The following is a 12,484-nucleotide window of genomic DNA, read 5'->3' as shown; positions in this document are numbered from 1 at the left end:
ACGCCCCTTGGGGGAGCAGACAGTATAAATGGAGAGATCTGGGAGCCAATAGCAAGACACAAAATGAAGACTTACAGGTGAGTCCCTAGAATAACTTTATCAACTCTTTTCCCCAGTAGATTAATACTTTTAGTTATGTTTATCTATAATATATTGTATGGAAAATAGTTTTATTTTGATAAATTCAAATTGGTAAAATGATTTTTGATTTTTCTTAATATATCAACAGTAGAAAAATACACTGTTTACAAAATTGTCTCTGGATTCATTTGATCTTTAAATTAAACTTAACATAGGAGATATAATTTAAGGGTCTATAGCTGATTGATAATGCCAGTTTATGTCTAACTTTGCTCACAAGCAAAACTCAGTGTCCTATGTAAAACTGTGCAGCTGAATTAAAGGATATCTCTTTTTTTTGCCATCAAGGAACTTTTTTCCCTAGTAAATAACTATGCATGAATCCTGACGCTGCCCAGGTTGAAGAATGTTCTTTGTTTTTCTTTCAAGTGACTTTTTGCTTTAAGTTGCATAATGGGGTTCAACTAATTCTATTACCTTTGTGAGCTTTTCCTTCATGTACACAAGGGTACATAAAAAAATCTGGCCATTTTTCAGATGTTTTTCTTTCAAAGCACTTTCCCTGAATGCACTGGCTGCCATTGTTGTGCTGTTTTCTCACAGGTCCACACTCAGAACAATGAGGCTGGTCATCCTTGTGTGCCAGCTTGGCCTAATTCTGAGGGTTGAGGCTCAGATACCGGAAGCTTGCATTCTTAGTGAAACAAACAGGCCTCCAGGTTGGTGAGGTTTTCTTTGATATGTTCTTTATTTATTGTTATTTTCACACTTCCATTGCACTTTGATTTATTCTCTCCCTTTCTATTTCTCCTAGAAAACTCAGATATAACTGTGATTTGCGGCACTGAGCATATGGACCTGAGCATCTACATTTGTCCAGTGTACCAGGCTCTTTACAATGAGTCTCTGATGGTCCTCAATAATCAGTTCAACAGCCCTGAGTGTTTTGGGACTGCTGACTGGAACGCTGACCCGCCAGTCTTAAAATTCAAAATCCCCATAAATGAAAGTGCCATCTCAGCCTGCAGCAATAACTTTAAGGTATTCTTCACAAGAGCTCTACCTCTTATTTTCAAAGTGTACATCAACTGACAAACCCTATCTCCCAGAAATTACATTCATATACAACTAAAGTTTTCTCTTAACATAATGAGGAAACAAATAACATTGTCATTCAGTGTAATTGAGAAGTTTAGTTATGCAATTTCTGGGAGACAGAGTTGAATTGAAAAAAAAATTTTCCCCTCAGATTTCCTGGATGATTTCATAAGAATATTAGATTAGTACAGAATCTGAAGTACCATGTTGTAAAAGTCTGTTTTTTGATATTAACACCAAGGATATGATCTTGAATTCCTGCATCCAAAAAAAAAAAAAGAAAAGAAAATTTACTGTTTTCACTAAAATATATGTTTATTCTACAATAGATAATCAGTGAGGTTGGGAGTGGAGATTTTTCCGACTTCTCAAACATCCAGTTCGTCAACATTTCTGGCACCATTACCTCTGTGGACCCCGCTGCGGGCATGATCACCTATCGCCCACAGATCCTGTACAAGTTCTCCTGTCGTTATCCAATGCAGTATCTTCTGAACAATACTGAACTGGGCGTGTGAGTATGAGACATGACAACTAAAAAAAAAACATGCTTGTGAAATAAACAAGAATGAACTACATTTTGACTCATCCAAGTTTCTAATGCATAATATGTTTCAATCGATACAGTTCAGGTGTGAATCTTGCCATACGAGACAACAATGGTAGCTTCATCAGCACTTTGAGTATGCAGCTCTACCAAGTAAGACCTGCTCTAGTTTTTGGCGAAGGACATAGAGGGTATTTTTAAACATTTTATAACTTGATTTTACTCTTGCTTTTCTGTGAAACAGGATGCCCAGTATCAAGACATGCTAAATATCCCACAAACAGGACTCAACCTGAAGACCAAGATTTATGTTGCAGTTAAAGCCAGCAATCTAACAGACAGGTATTTAGGTTTTGCCATCTTACAGTAAACTACCAGTTATATTAAAAACACTTAAAATCCACCTTTCTGTCCTCAAAGGTTCAACGTGCTTCTGGACAGATGTTATGCAACAACAAGTCCATATCCCTTCCTGAACACTTATTATGATCTTTTTGTGGGGTGAGTCTCATGTATTTAACCTCAGCATATAATACCTTCACCTTACTCTGACACTCAACTCCAAAATGAAACTTTGTATTCCCCCATGTCCCATAACACCACCCATCTTTTTTTCAACCCTAGGTGTACACGTGACGCACAAACTAAGGTGGAGCTCAATGGGGCGGCTCAGAATGCGCACTTCTCCTTTGAGGCTTTCAGATTTGTGGAGCACAAAAATCTGACAGTTTCCACTTTCTACCTGCACTGCGTCACTAGACTCTGTGAGGTGTCGACGTGTAGCACATTAATGCCTGTAAGTAAACTTGTTTTTGATAAATTCACCACAGTATCTTTAAGAATTCTACCATAACTTTTAAGGCATTGGAAATCAGTGCATCACGTAGGTATTTGTAAATCATACTGAGTTTTGTTTTGTGTTTATTTATTTTCAACAGAACTGTGGTTCTTCGAGTAGGAGAAAGAGAGAGACCCAGAATGTGTCCGCCAATACTACAGTCACCTCTCCCGCCATATTTGTGAGCAAACAGACCAACGGTGTGTAAACTTACATATAGCCCCTTTAAAAACACATAAAACATAAAACTAACCAGGGACATGATGACAATCTATATTTACTTGTATGATCAGTTTAAACAATCCTGTCAATTACTGACCATAGTTTTGGTTCAATTTTTCAGGAGAACCTCAAACCTACATGGCCTCTCATGGTAAGAATCTGCATTATATGCAGCATGTGTCAGTCACTGTATACAGGTGTCTATCTGTCTGAAAACACTGCACTGGTATGGGTAAACTTGTCTTTGATGGCCTACTTTGTTGGTTATTTATTTGGTAGTAAGTAACATTAATCACTGTACTCATGAAATATATTATTGTCTAAAAACTTAATGCTTTTCTTCCTCCCTGCTCCTGCAGGTGTGGCATCTGAGAGTAACTACAGCAGCCCCGTGGTGGCAGTAATCATCTGTATTGTCGTCCTAGCTATTCTTCTTGTTGCCATGGCCATCTACTTTGCATTGTACATCAGGCGGAGAAAACCAATCATCCAGTAATTAACATCCACTGACTGAAAGTGGAGACCCTACACTTATCTCCCATACTGCCAGTATAATGCTTCACCATATGCAAGTAAATCAATCAATGAGAAACAATAGTCAGAACATCATACTGTTTGCACTATGTAGCTTTTCCATTTCACATAAATAGCATCATAACACGGTGGTCAGCAGTTATCTAAGCATGCAACTTTATAATCATTATCAATCACATAGTTAATTATTGTGGAGATGAGGGCACAGATCTGTATAATAATTGTGTATTATAATTAAATGTTAGTTTTAATCATGTTGTCAGAGTCATATTGTATTAAATGAATGGTGGCACCTTTTCTAAAGAGTTAGAAATGGTATATTTTTGCAGTGTTTTCAATGAGAATGATGAAGAAAGTACTCATGCTTTATTCTGAATCATTAAACTCTTTGTCTCATATGGCTGAACAGAGGTCAAGTGGGATACTTACTGTTGATTATACAGATCTATTGCTGTATTCCCCTGTGGGTTTTGATGAATTACTTTCAATTACATTGAAATATATTATTAATATCAATGACTAATAATCTTAATATACTGCACTGTATGGACAAAGATGTGCAAAGATATGTTTTGGCAATTTGATTAATCATTTTTTTGATAATATCAATCACTGAAGCACAAAAGAAAATAGAACTGGTAAAGGCTCTAAGATGGCTGCTAATTTTTTATCCACTCTTAATACCCTGTCTAATAGAGAAGCTGTGTGTCAAGAACTAGTTTTAAGACCTTCAACATTTCACGTAATGTCAGCTGGAATTGGCTCCAGCCCCCTGCGAAAACTTTTAGGATAAGCGGTACAGATAGTGGATGGATGGAATATTTCTTTTTCATCTAAACCCACCAGAGCTGATTATTGGCCAGTTGGGGGCAGCAGAATCAAGTTGTGAATGCAACAGTGATATATCATCACTTTTTAAGTTGATATGACTTTGCTCATCCATCAGTTACAGAGCAACATTATCATTACTGTGTTTGCATCCACCTGATGATTCTAAAACCCAATATTCATGCTCTTTTAGATTTGTTTTGGTCTCTACCAACTCCTGAAGGAAATATCTCACTCTTAAGCAGCTAAACGCTCCACTATGTTCACCAGCGAGTCTCGAAGTGTGCCTGTCTGCTGTTTGGTGCTGAGTAGGTAGCGTACAGTGGGTTTTTTTAGCTGCCTGCTCTGTCTGAAAAAAGACAGTCTGAGAGTGGTAAACATGAACTAAAACAGTAAAGTTGCTGCCAAACAATAAGGTGAAACCCACTACAAAGTAAAGCCAAGGGGAGCTGGGTGATAATTCTCACATTGTCATTTGATATATTGTTAAAAAGCAATTATAGCACCTTCAAATAAACTTCAAAAAACTTTTTATCTGCAGGTAGTGCTAAATAAAAAGTCACAATCTCTCAATACATCATCTTGGAACCAAGAGTTTCTCTTGTTTTCCACAAAACCATAATGTAGATGCTGAGATAGTTCACCGTATGATTGAAAAGATGAGAAGTCAGATGATAAACCAAAGTCCCTTAAAAGTCACCTTGAATATTGGTACCATATTCAAGGTAACACATTTCTCAAAACTATTGGAAAACCATCTAATAGTTTTGAGAAATCTGATCCAAAAACCAAAAATGTCAACCTGCTGATGAAACTAGAGGAAAAATCAGGGAATCACCGGCTTGATCTCCAGAGGAGACAAAACTTAATGGCAATTTGTGCAGTAGCCTTAGGGACTGCAGTGTTGATCGGTTGGCCCACTCCAAGTGACTGAAATGTCTCAACAACTTTTGGATGGATTGGGGATTTAGTGTTTCCCAGATGATGGTGGCATAGAGATTTTTTTTCTTTTCTTTAGTGGCACTAAGTTCACATTTGTGGTTGTGGGTGGAATACCCAACATCATGGTTTGTCATGAACTTTGGTACAGTTAGTGTGAGTTAGTTGTTAAGACACAGACTGCCTCATCCCCGTTTCCTGTGACTGGGGAACGTAACTGCATCTGTCTCCATGCACTCATGAGGACCTTTGGTAATCATTCATTCATTTAGCACTGTCATTAGATCAACAGTTTAATGGTTTATGGCCAAACAGGTGCAAATCTAATGGCATTCCCATCACCTGTACATTTAAGAAATGTCATTGTGATAACATTGTAAACTAACATGGTAACCATGGCATTATTCCTGCTAAACATCAACATGTTGGGATGGTGGCATTAGCATTCAGTTTAAAGCACCATTGTGCCTGAGGCATATTCACATTGTTGCAGAAAAACAGCTTTTGTGAGCATGTCTCTTGTATGTTGTGTGCTGGGCATGCTCTGCATGGATGTCCCTGGTGCACCGAGAAGAGCAGGTGTTCCCCCGCAAGCTCAAATTTGAATTGAATCATGTTAGTTTCTGACTCTAGAGAACTGTAGAATAACAATTTGACTTCATATCAAGACCAGTCAAAAATATAATCACTTTTGGCAAAATATCAGTATGCAGATGCAGCTATCAGGTTTGTTACAAAGTTTGAGTCTTTGAGTACTGATCTGCTGTGGAACTTCAGCATTGTAGCTAAGGCGGCGCCATTTAGCAGCTCAGCACTGGGAGTTCTGGTGTGGTAAATACTGCACAGACCTACATGCGGCTCAAGACACCTTTTTTCCCCCAACATACAGTGAATATACCTTTAGTCTTGTTTGTTTATGATTATAAGGATAATAAAAACAGTGACATGTTCCCTAATACACTATAATGTCTTAACTCCTACAGTCCTTATAATATATCCCATCCACCATGTCACACCTGTGCTCCTCCGAACGAAAAACTGCCGCACACATCAAGTTCACATTACATCTCTGTTGTCTGCCAAGCTTTCTTGTCCTTTTTATTATTTGGTGGGCCTTTATAAAAGGATCTGATTGGGAAACAGATAGCCAGACACAAAATGAAGACTTACAGGTGAGTGCCCTGAATAGCTTAACCATCTTAGTAAAAATGACAATAATAATTTACCTGGATGAAAATAGTTTAATTCTGTATTGCAACAGCATTTTTTTACTCTTTGGGGGACAATGTAACCTTTAGCTAGCATTTTAAAAAATGTATCTATCTAATAAATTATGCATTTAATGTCACTCTGTTTTGCTTCATATGCAACGTCAGGGATATGTGAAGAAAAATGTATAGTGTAGCTCAGTTTGCCATTAATTATCTCCTGAAGGATTTTGAGAGTCAACTGAATAGTAGTTTAATGTAAAGGTATACTTTTTGAAAATGAAAGGGAGTTATGATCATTTATACATATTTTTTTCTATGAGAACACAGTCACAAGTAACTCTGCTGTAGCTATTACTTTTGCAGGCTTTATCCTTGTGCAGGTTAATCTGTGGCGAGTGTTGACAAATTAAAAATAAATTTCAGTATTTCTTGAAAGAAGACAGTGAATGCACTGGCAGCCATTGTTGTGCTGTTTTCTCACAGGTCCACACTCAGAACAATGAGGCTGGTCATCCTTGTGTGCCAGCTTGGCCTAATTCTGAGGGTTGAGGCTCAGATACCGGAAGCTTGCATTCTTAGTGAAACAAACAGGCCTCCAGGTTGGTGAGGTTTTCTTTGATATGTTCTTTATTTATTGTTATTTTCACACTTCCATTGCACTTTGATTTATTCTCTCCCTTTCTATTTCTCCTAGAAAACTCAGATATAACTGTGATTTGCGGCACTGAGCATATGGACCTGAGCATCTACATTTGTCCAGTGTACCAGGCTCTTTACAATGAGTCTCTGATGGTCCTCAATAATCAGTTCAACAGCCCTGAGTGTTTTGGGACTGCTGACTGGAACGCTGACCCGCCAGTCTTAAAATTCAAAATCCCCATAAATGAAAGTGCCATCTCAGCCTGCAGCAATAACTTTAAGGTATTCTTCACAAGAGCTCTACCTCTTATTTTCAAAGTGTACATTAATTGGAACTCTTTTTTCCTCAGATTTTCCTGTCATCTCATGCTATGACAGTTAAGAAGATTTTCAAGTACATAAGAACATAAGATTAGTACAGAATCTGTAGTGCCATGTGGTAAAATTCTATTTTTGGAAGCAAGAAAAAAAGAAAAGAAAACTGATCACCTATCGCCCACAGATCCTGTACAAGTTCTCCTGTCGTTATCCAATGCAGTATCTTCTGAACAATACTGAACTGGGCGTGTGAGTATGAGACATGACAACTAAAAAAAAACATGCTTGTGAAATAAACAAGAATGAACCACATTTTGACTCATCCAAGTTTCTAATGCATAATATGTTTCAATCGATACAGTTCAGGTGTGAATCTTGCCATACAAGACAACAATGGCTTCATCGGCACTCTGAGTATGCAGCTCTACCAAGTAAGACCTGTTCTACTTCTTAGCATATGGTAAAGAACAGAAAACCAGGATTTATGTTGCAGTCAAAGCCAGCAATCTAACAGACAGGTATTAAATGGGATAGTTTGAAAATTTGGTAAAAATGCTTATTCACCTTACTGCCAAGAGAGATCTGAGATCCCTCTCAGATGTGTTCATGCTAAATATGAAGTTAAAGCCAGCAGTCTCTTAACTAGCTTAGCATAAATACTGTAAACAAAGGGAAACAGCTAGCCTATTGGTTTCAAGTGGAAAAAATATATATAAAAAACATTTTAAAGAACCAGTCAACCCCTCCAATACCAAAATAATGCAAATCCAACAAGCAACTCCAGGTAAAATCACAAATTGTCATTGCCTTGTGTTAAACAGGATACAGTTGTCTGCAAAACATATTTTGTTAATTTGGGAAAAGAAGTAAACAGTAAAAAAGTTAAACAGTAATTGTAGCATCTGCAAACATTTTGTGCATCCTACTAAGTCAGTATTTAGTGACCCCACTTTGCCAGATGTTAGTCATGGGGGTGGAAATGTTCTCCTTCAGGGTTGTGTCGCAGTCACTGGCACAGGAAACACTGCATGGAGAGAAGAAAATATCAACAAATTCTAGATTCAAATTTCCTGTGTGAGTGTATCTATGTTTCCACGGTCCTAAGTTCCTGATGGACTATGGTGTTCAGTTTTCTCTTAACACACATTCCCATTTTCCACCTCCATTGTCTTGGAAGGTTCAACATGATGCTGGACAGATGCTACACAAGAGCAAATTCACTTCCCTATCTCGGCACCTATTATGATCTTTTTGTGGGGTGAGTCTCATGTATTTAACCACAGTATACAATATCTTCACCTTACTCTGACACTCAACTCCAAAATAATGCTTTGTATTCCCCCACGTGCAGTAACACTAGCCATCTTTTTTTCACCCAAGGTGTACACGTGACGCACAAACTAAGGTGGAGCTCAATGGGGCGGCTCAGAATGCGCACTTCTCCTTTGAGGCTTTCAGATTTGTGGAGCATAAAAATCTGACAGTTTCCACTTTCTACCTGCACTGCGTCACTAGACTCTGTGAGGTGTCGACGTGTAGCACATTAATGCTTGTGAGTCACTCTACACTCTCTTAAAAAACGTGTGCTCTTTACTCTTTGTCTCAGTTTTGTGGATGTTTCATTTATTGACCTTGGAGCTGGTTTTCCAAAACACTTTTTAGCATGTGATGTAATTTCATGTTTTTGATATCACATATGGAATATTAAGCAATAACTCTGATTGGCAAATCATAACAGTATCACAGCCAAAAGAATAAAGTATCCTCTGTGTGTATAAACAGACAATACAGTCTTCATTTAAATTTTAAAAAATGTGATTGATTGATTACAAAGATACCTCAGGTAAGTAATACTGAGCTGTCTTGTCTTGTTTGTGTGTGTGTGTGCGTGTGTGTTTGGAACAGGACTGTGGATCTGTCCTGAACCCACGGAAATGAAATACCCCATATACATCAGACAGTGCAACCGTCACCTCGCTTGCCATCGTCGTGTACAGTTCAAGAGCTTCAGGACCGGACGACACAGATATTATCATTCCATCCTATGAGATGGGAAAAACACACAGTGAGTAACAATAATACAAATATAAAGGAAACAAAAGTGGAAAACAAACATCATTACCTTAAAATGTTTACATTTTAGTCTACATTTACCAGTGGTGGGCCATGCATTTCACACATAGGCCTTCACTGGAGTCCTACTTGAATTAACCCACCTCTCAATACTGTCATTATGATGTCTGGGCTATAGAAACCATCAACAATATACAGAAATGCAGTATAACAGAACTTTGCATAGACAGGCATGTCATGTAGCCAGAATAAATGTCATTACTGAAGTATTGCTATAAACCCAATAAACACAATTCAATAGGCCTTCAAACACTGCAGCCACAACTGAGTCACACACGTCATATCCAACGGAAGCATCGATATTAACTAAAAAAAATGCTTTGCTGAATATTTGTAGACAAATAAAAAATCTGCCTCTGTTGAGTGGACATTCTCAGCCCTAACACAAATTAAGACTTATGCGAGAAATACGACTGGGCAGACTCGACTTTCAGCATTAGCCTCCTCAGCGATAGAAAAGGACTTGTTGGAACTGTGACACACAGATAACCTCTACAACAGAGCCACTGAACTCTTCCTCGTCGTCCAGCCATTGTGGGTTGAAAATACAGCTATTAAATCTATACTAATGTGTTTTAGCTTGCGCTGGTCGCCTCACCAACACAAAATCTGATTGGTTAAAGGATCCACGAGGCAACAGTTCCATTGCCTTTCATTTTAAATTACTGGGGCCTGCACTGTTGATTCTGAAGGCCTCAGTGCAGATTTCCTTTAACTTGGCAACACAGGGCTGAAATCTGATTGGATAAAAGCTCTAACATAAATAGACTGTACTGGAAGCAGCATAACCAAGAGGAAATGAGATGAGATAAAGAGAACAGACTATTGGAAACAATTTTATACATACAGTATTAATGGGAAAAAACATACATAAGAATATAATTTAGTGATTGTGACGGCCGACCACTGACATTTACATATACTGTATGTTCATATACAGTTTCTTTTTTGATGAATTAACCATATTTAAAGAGAACCAAATATAAACTTAAAATTAGCTGGTTTTGCCATAATCAGCATTACTTCTGCAAATCTCTCTTACTGATGCTCTGAAGTTTGTCAATTGTAAAAAACAAAAAACAGAATAATGTCAATTCTAACATAGTTTTTTTGCTCTAATTTTACAGATGATTCTCAAACATATACAATTTATGATGGTAAGAATCTGCACTGAAAATGATGTGAGCTGGTCTTTGTGTATTTTTATGACTGGGGTAGGACAATAGGTACAAAGAGCAGTGCAAAACAACTGGCTAATATAGAATAGTGCATCCCAAACACCTCAGCCTCTCTACTTATGGAACAGTTGTTACCACTGCCAGTGACTAAATGTATCAGTTACAGATGGCAAGTCTTTGTATCTCAACAGCAGACTGAAAGAAAATATAAATCTGGGAGGTGAAAATTGAGCAGAAATTTGAACAGTCCCTGATTAACAACTTTTAAACACAACAATGTTTACTCATAGATATATTTAATATTGAGCTTGACCTCATTCTTGAATTTAAATTTTCAATTTACCCAATAATTGTTAAGATATTTCAGTCTGGACCAAAGCAGACTGACATTGCTGTCTGTAAAGCTTCGCTGGGCTAGCATGGCTAAAAACAGAATCATGTTCTGTCAGTACTGATCATAGTTCTGGTTCAATTTTCACCTCCATAAGTTCTTGATGGACAGAATCTGCACTGAATGTGATGTGTCTTGTCTCTGTGTATGTGAGTACCTGTCATAATGGGCTGGGACAATGAGGTGTGTGGAATACACAGAGTAGTCTTAGATGTTGTCTTAGATGAACTATGCAGTCAACAGAGCCCATTGTCTTGTTCTAATTTTAATATGCAACGTTTAGTACACACATTTAGCACGATACCATGAAAAGGACTTGATACGTCTTTTCTTCTTTCTCAGGTGTGTCGTCTGTGAACTGCTACAGCAGCCCTGTGGTGGTTGTAATTATCTGCAATGTCATCTTAACTATTTGTTATTCCATCTGAAAACCAATCATGCAGTAATATCCCCAGAAGGGTATCACAGAAACTCTCTTCATCATCTGTAGAATATGTCACAGTACGACACAGTAACACAAGTCATGAGAAATATGGTCAGAAATACTGGCATACCGCAGAAAACAAGAATAACTTTTCCATTTCACAAACACAGCAAGGTGGTCAGGAGTTTTCTAGGCTTAGAGTTTATAGGGCGGGTTCCCCGGGATCACAAAAGAAGCATAGTCTCTCACATAATCAGCAGAAGTATCTAGGTACATAGCAAGCTTTTGTTTTATTAGCCTACGATGTGAGACCTCTGAGATGTCTTCTGTTGACCCAATGCAATGTAGGCAGCGCAAGTTTTGCTACAAGTTCTCAAAACATGAATGAATGAGTCCCGCAAAATCCACTCCACTACACATAGATGTAAAATGTCTCTTATGAAAATAGAACTGTTAGAAATCATAATAAAAGCACGTAAAATAAACAAGATATTAACGTTAGGAAGTGTTGGATTCTGTACCTGATATGAAGTGATCACTACATAAGCAGAATCTGTTGCCTGTGGATTTCCATCACTCTGTTTTCTTCTTCTTGCATCTAGCTATGTTTTATGGCAGTAATCCATTTCTGGCATCTTTTAGGATTTTTGGGAATCCCATAAAATGCTCTCCCCTTCGCTTGTGCCTGACTAATCTGGTATCCCATGACTAAGCTGCTAGCACTAGTATGCAGTAATTTGAACAGCGTGCTTTCCTGCCAATGAGGCAGGTGTTTTGATTTTGACTGTTGCATGCTGGGATTGCGCAATGTCACTATTGTTCACTATATAACTATTGACAATACATCTGTGTATACAGTGATTTTTTTTGTAATCTTGATTAACAAACCTTTTATATTACATACATATTTAATGAAGAGATAGGGGCACAGAATCAGTGTAATCAGTGTCCATCCACTGGTTGTGGAGACATTTTACTCAAAACTACAAATGTCAACCTCATGGTGGTCCAAAGTCAGGAGGGTTCATCCTCTGGGAACCCTCAATGTCTGTACAAAATTTTGTGCCAATCCATCCAAACACAGACGATGAGACATTTAACAG

At 37.9% G+C, this 12,484-nt stretch overlaps 2 protein-coding genes and 1 pseudogene across 2 annotated transcripts; all 3 read left to right on the top strand.

Annotated features, from left to right (window-relative positions):
- Nucleotides 1-648: 648 nt before the first annotated feature.
- LOC108899769 (zona pellucida-like domain-containing protein 1) lies at nt 649-2,231 on the top strand. The gene is made up of 6 exons (XM_018700410.2): nt 649-800; nt 896-1,122; nt 1,509-1,693; nt 1,807-1,879; nt 1,971-2,068; nt 2,147-2,231. Exons 1-6 carry the CDS (start codon nt 701-703, stop codon nt 2,229-2,231), a joined length of 768 nt encoding a protein of 255 aa, XP_018555926.2. The 5' UTR covers nt 649-700.
- An 81-nt stretch (nt 2,232-2,312) lies between these two features.
- LOC127138976 (zona pellucida-like domain-containing protein 1) lies at nt 2,313-3,704 on the top strand. The gene is made up of 4 exons (XM_051065417.1): nt 2,313-2,522; nt 2,665-2,764; nt 2,908-2,937; nt 3,146-3,704. The coding sequence occupies exons 1-4, from the start codon at nt 2,313-2,315 to the stop codon at nt 3,280-3,282; spliced, it is 477 nt and encodes a 158-aa protein (XP_050921374.1). The 3' UTR covers nt 3,283-3,704.
- Nucleotides 3,705-5,639: 1,935 nt separating this feature from the next.
- LOC127139051 (zona pellucida-like domain-containing protein 1) lies at nt 5,640-11,314 on the top strand (annotated as a pseudogene).
- The last annotated feature ends 1,170 nt before the right edge of the window (nt 11,315-12,484 follow it).

This window comes from Lates calcarifer, linkage group LG21, assembly GCF_001640805.2.
Source record: "Lates calcarifer isolate ASB-BC8 linkage group LG21, TLL_Latcal_v3, whole genome shotgun sequence".
Lineage (NCBI taxonomy): Eukaryota > Metazoa > Chordata > Actinopteri > Centropomidae > Lates > Lates calcarifer.
This window is presented reverse-complemented; position numbering and strand designations above follow the sequence as displayed.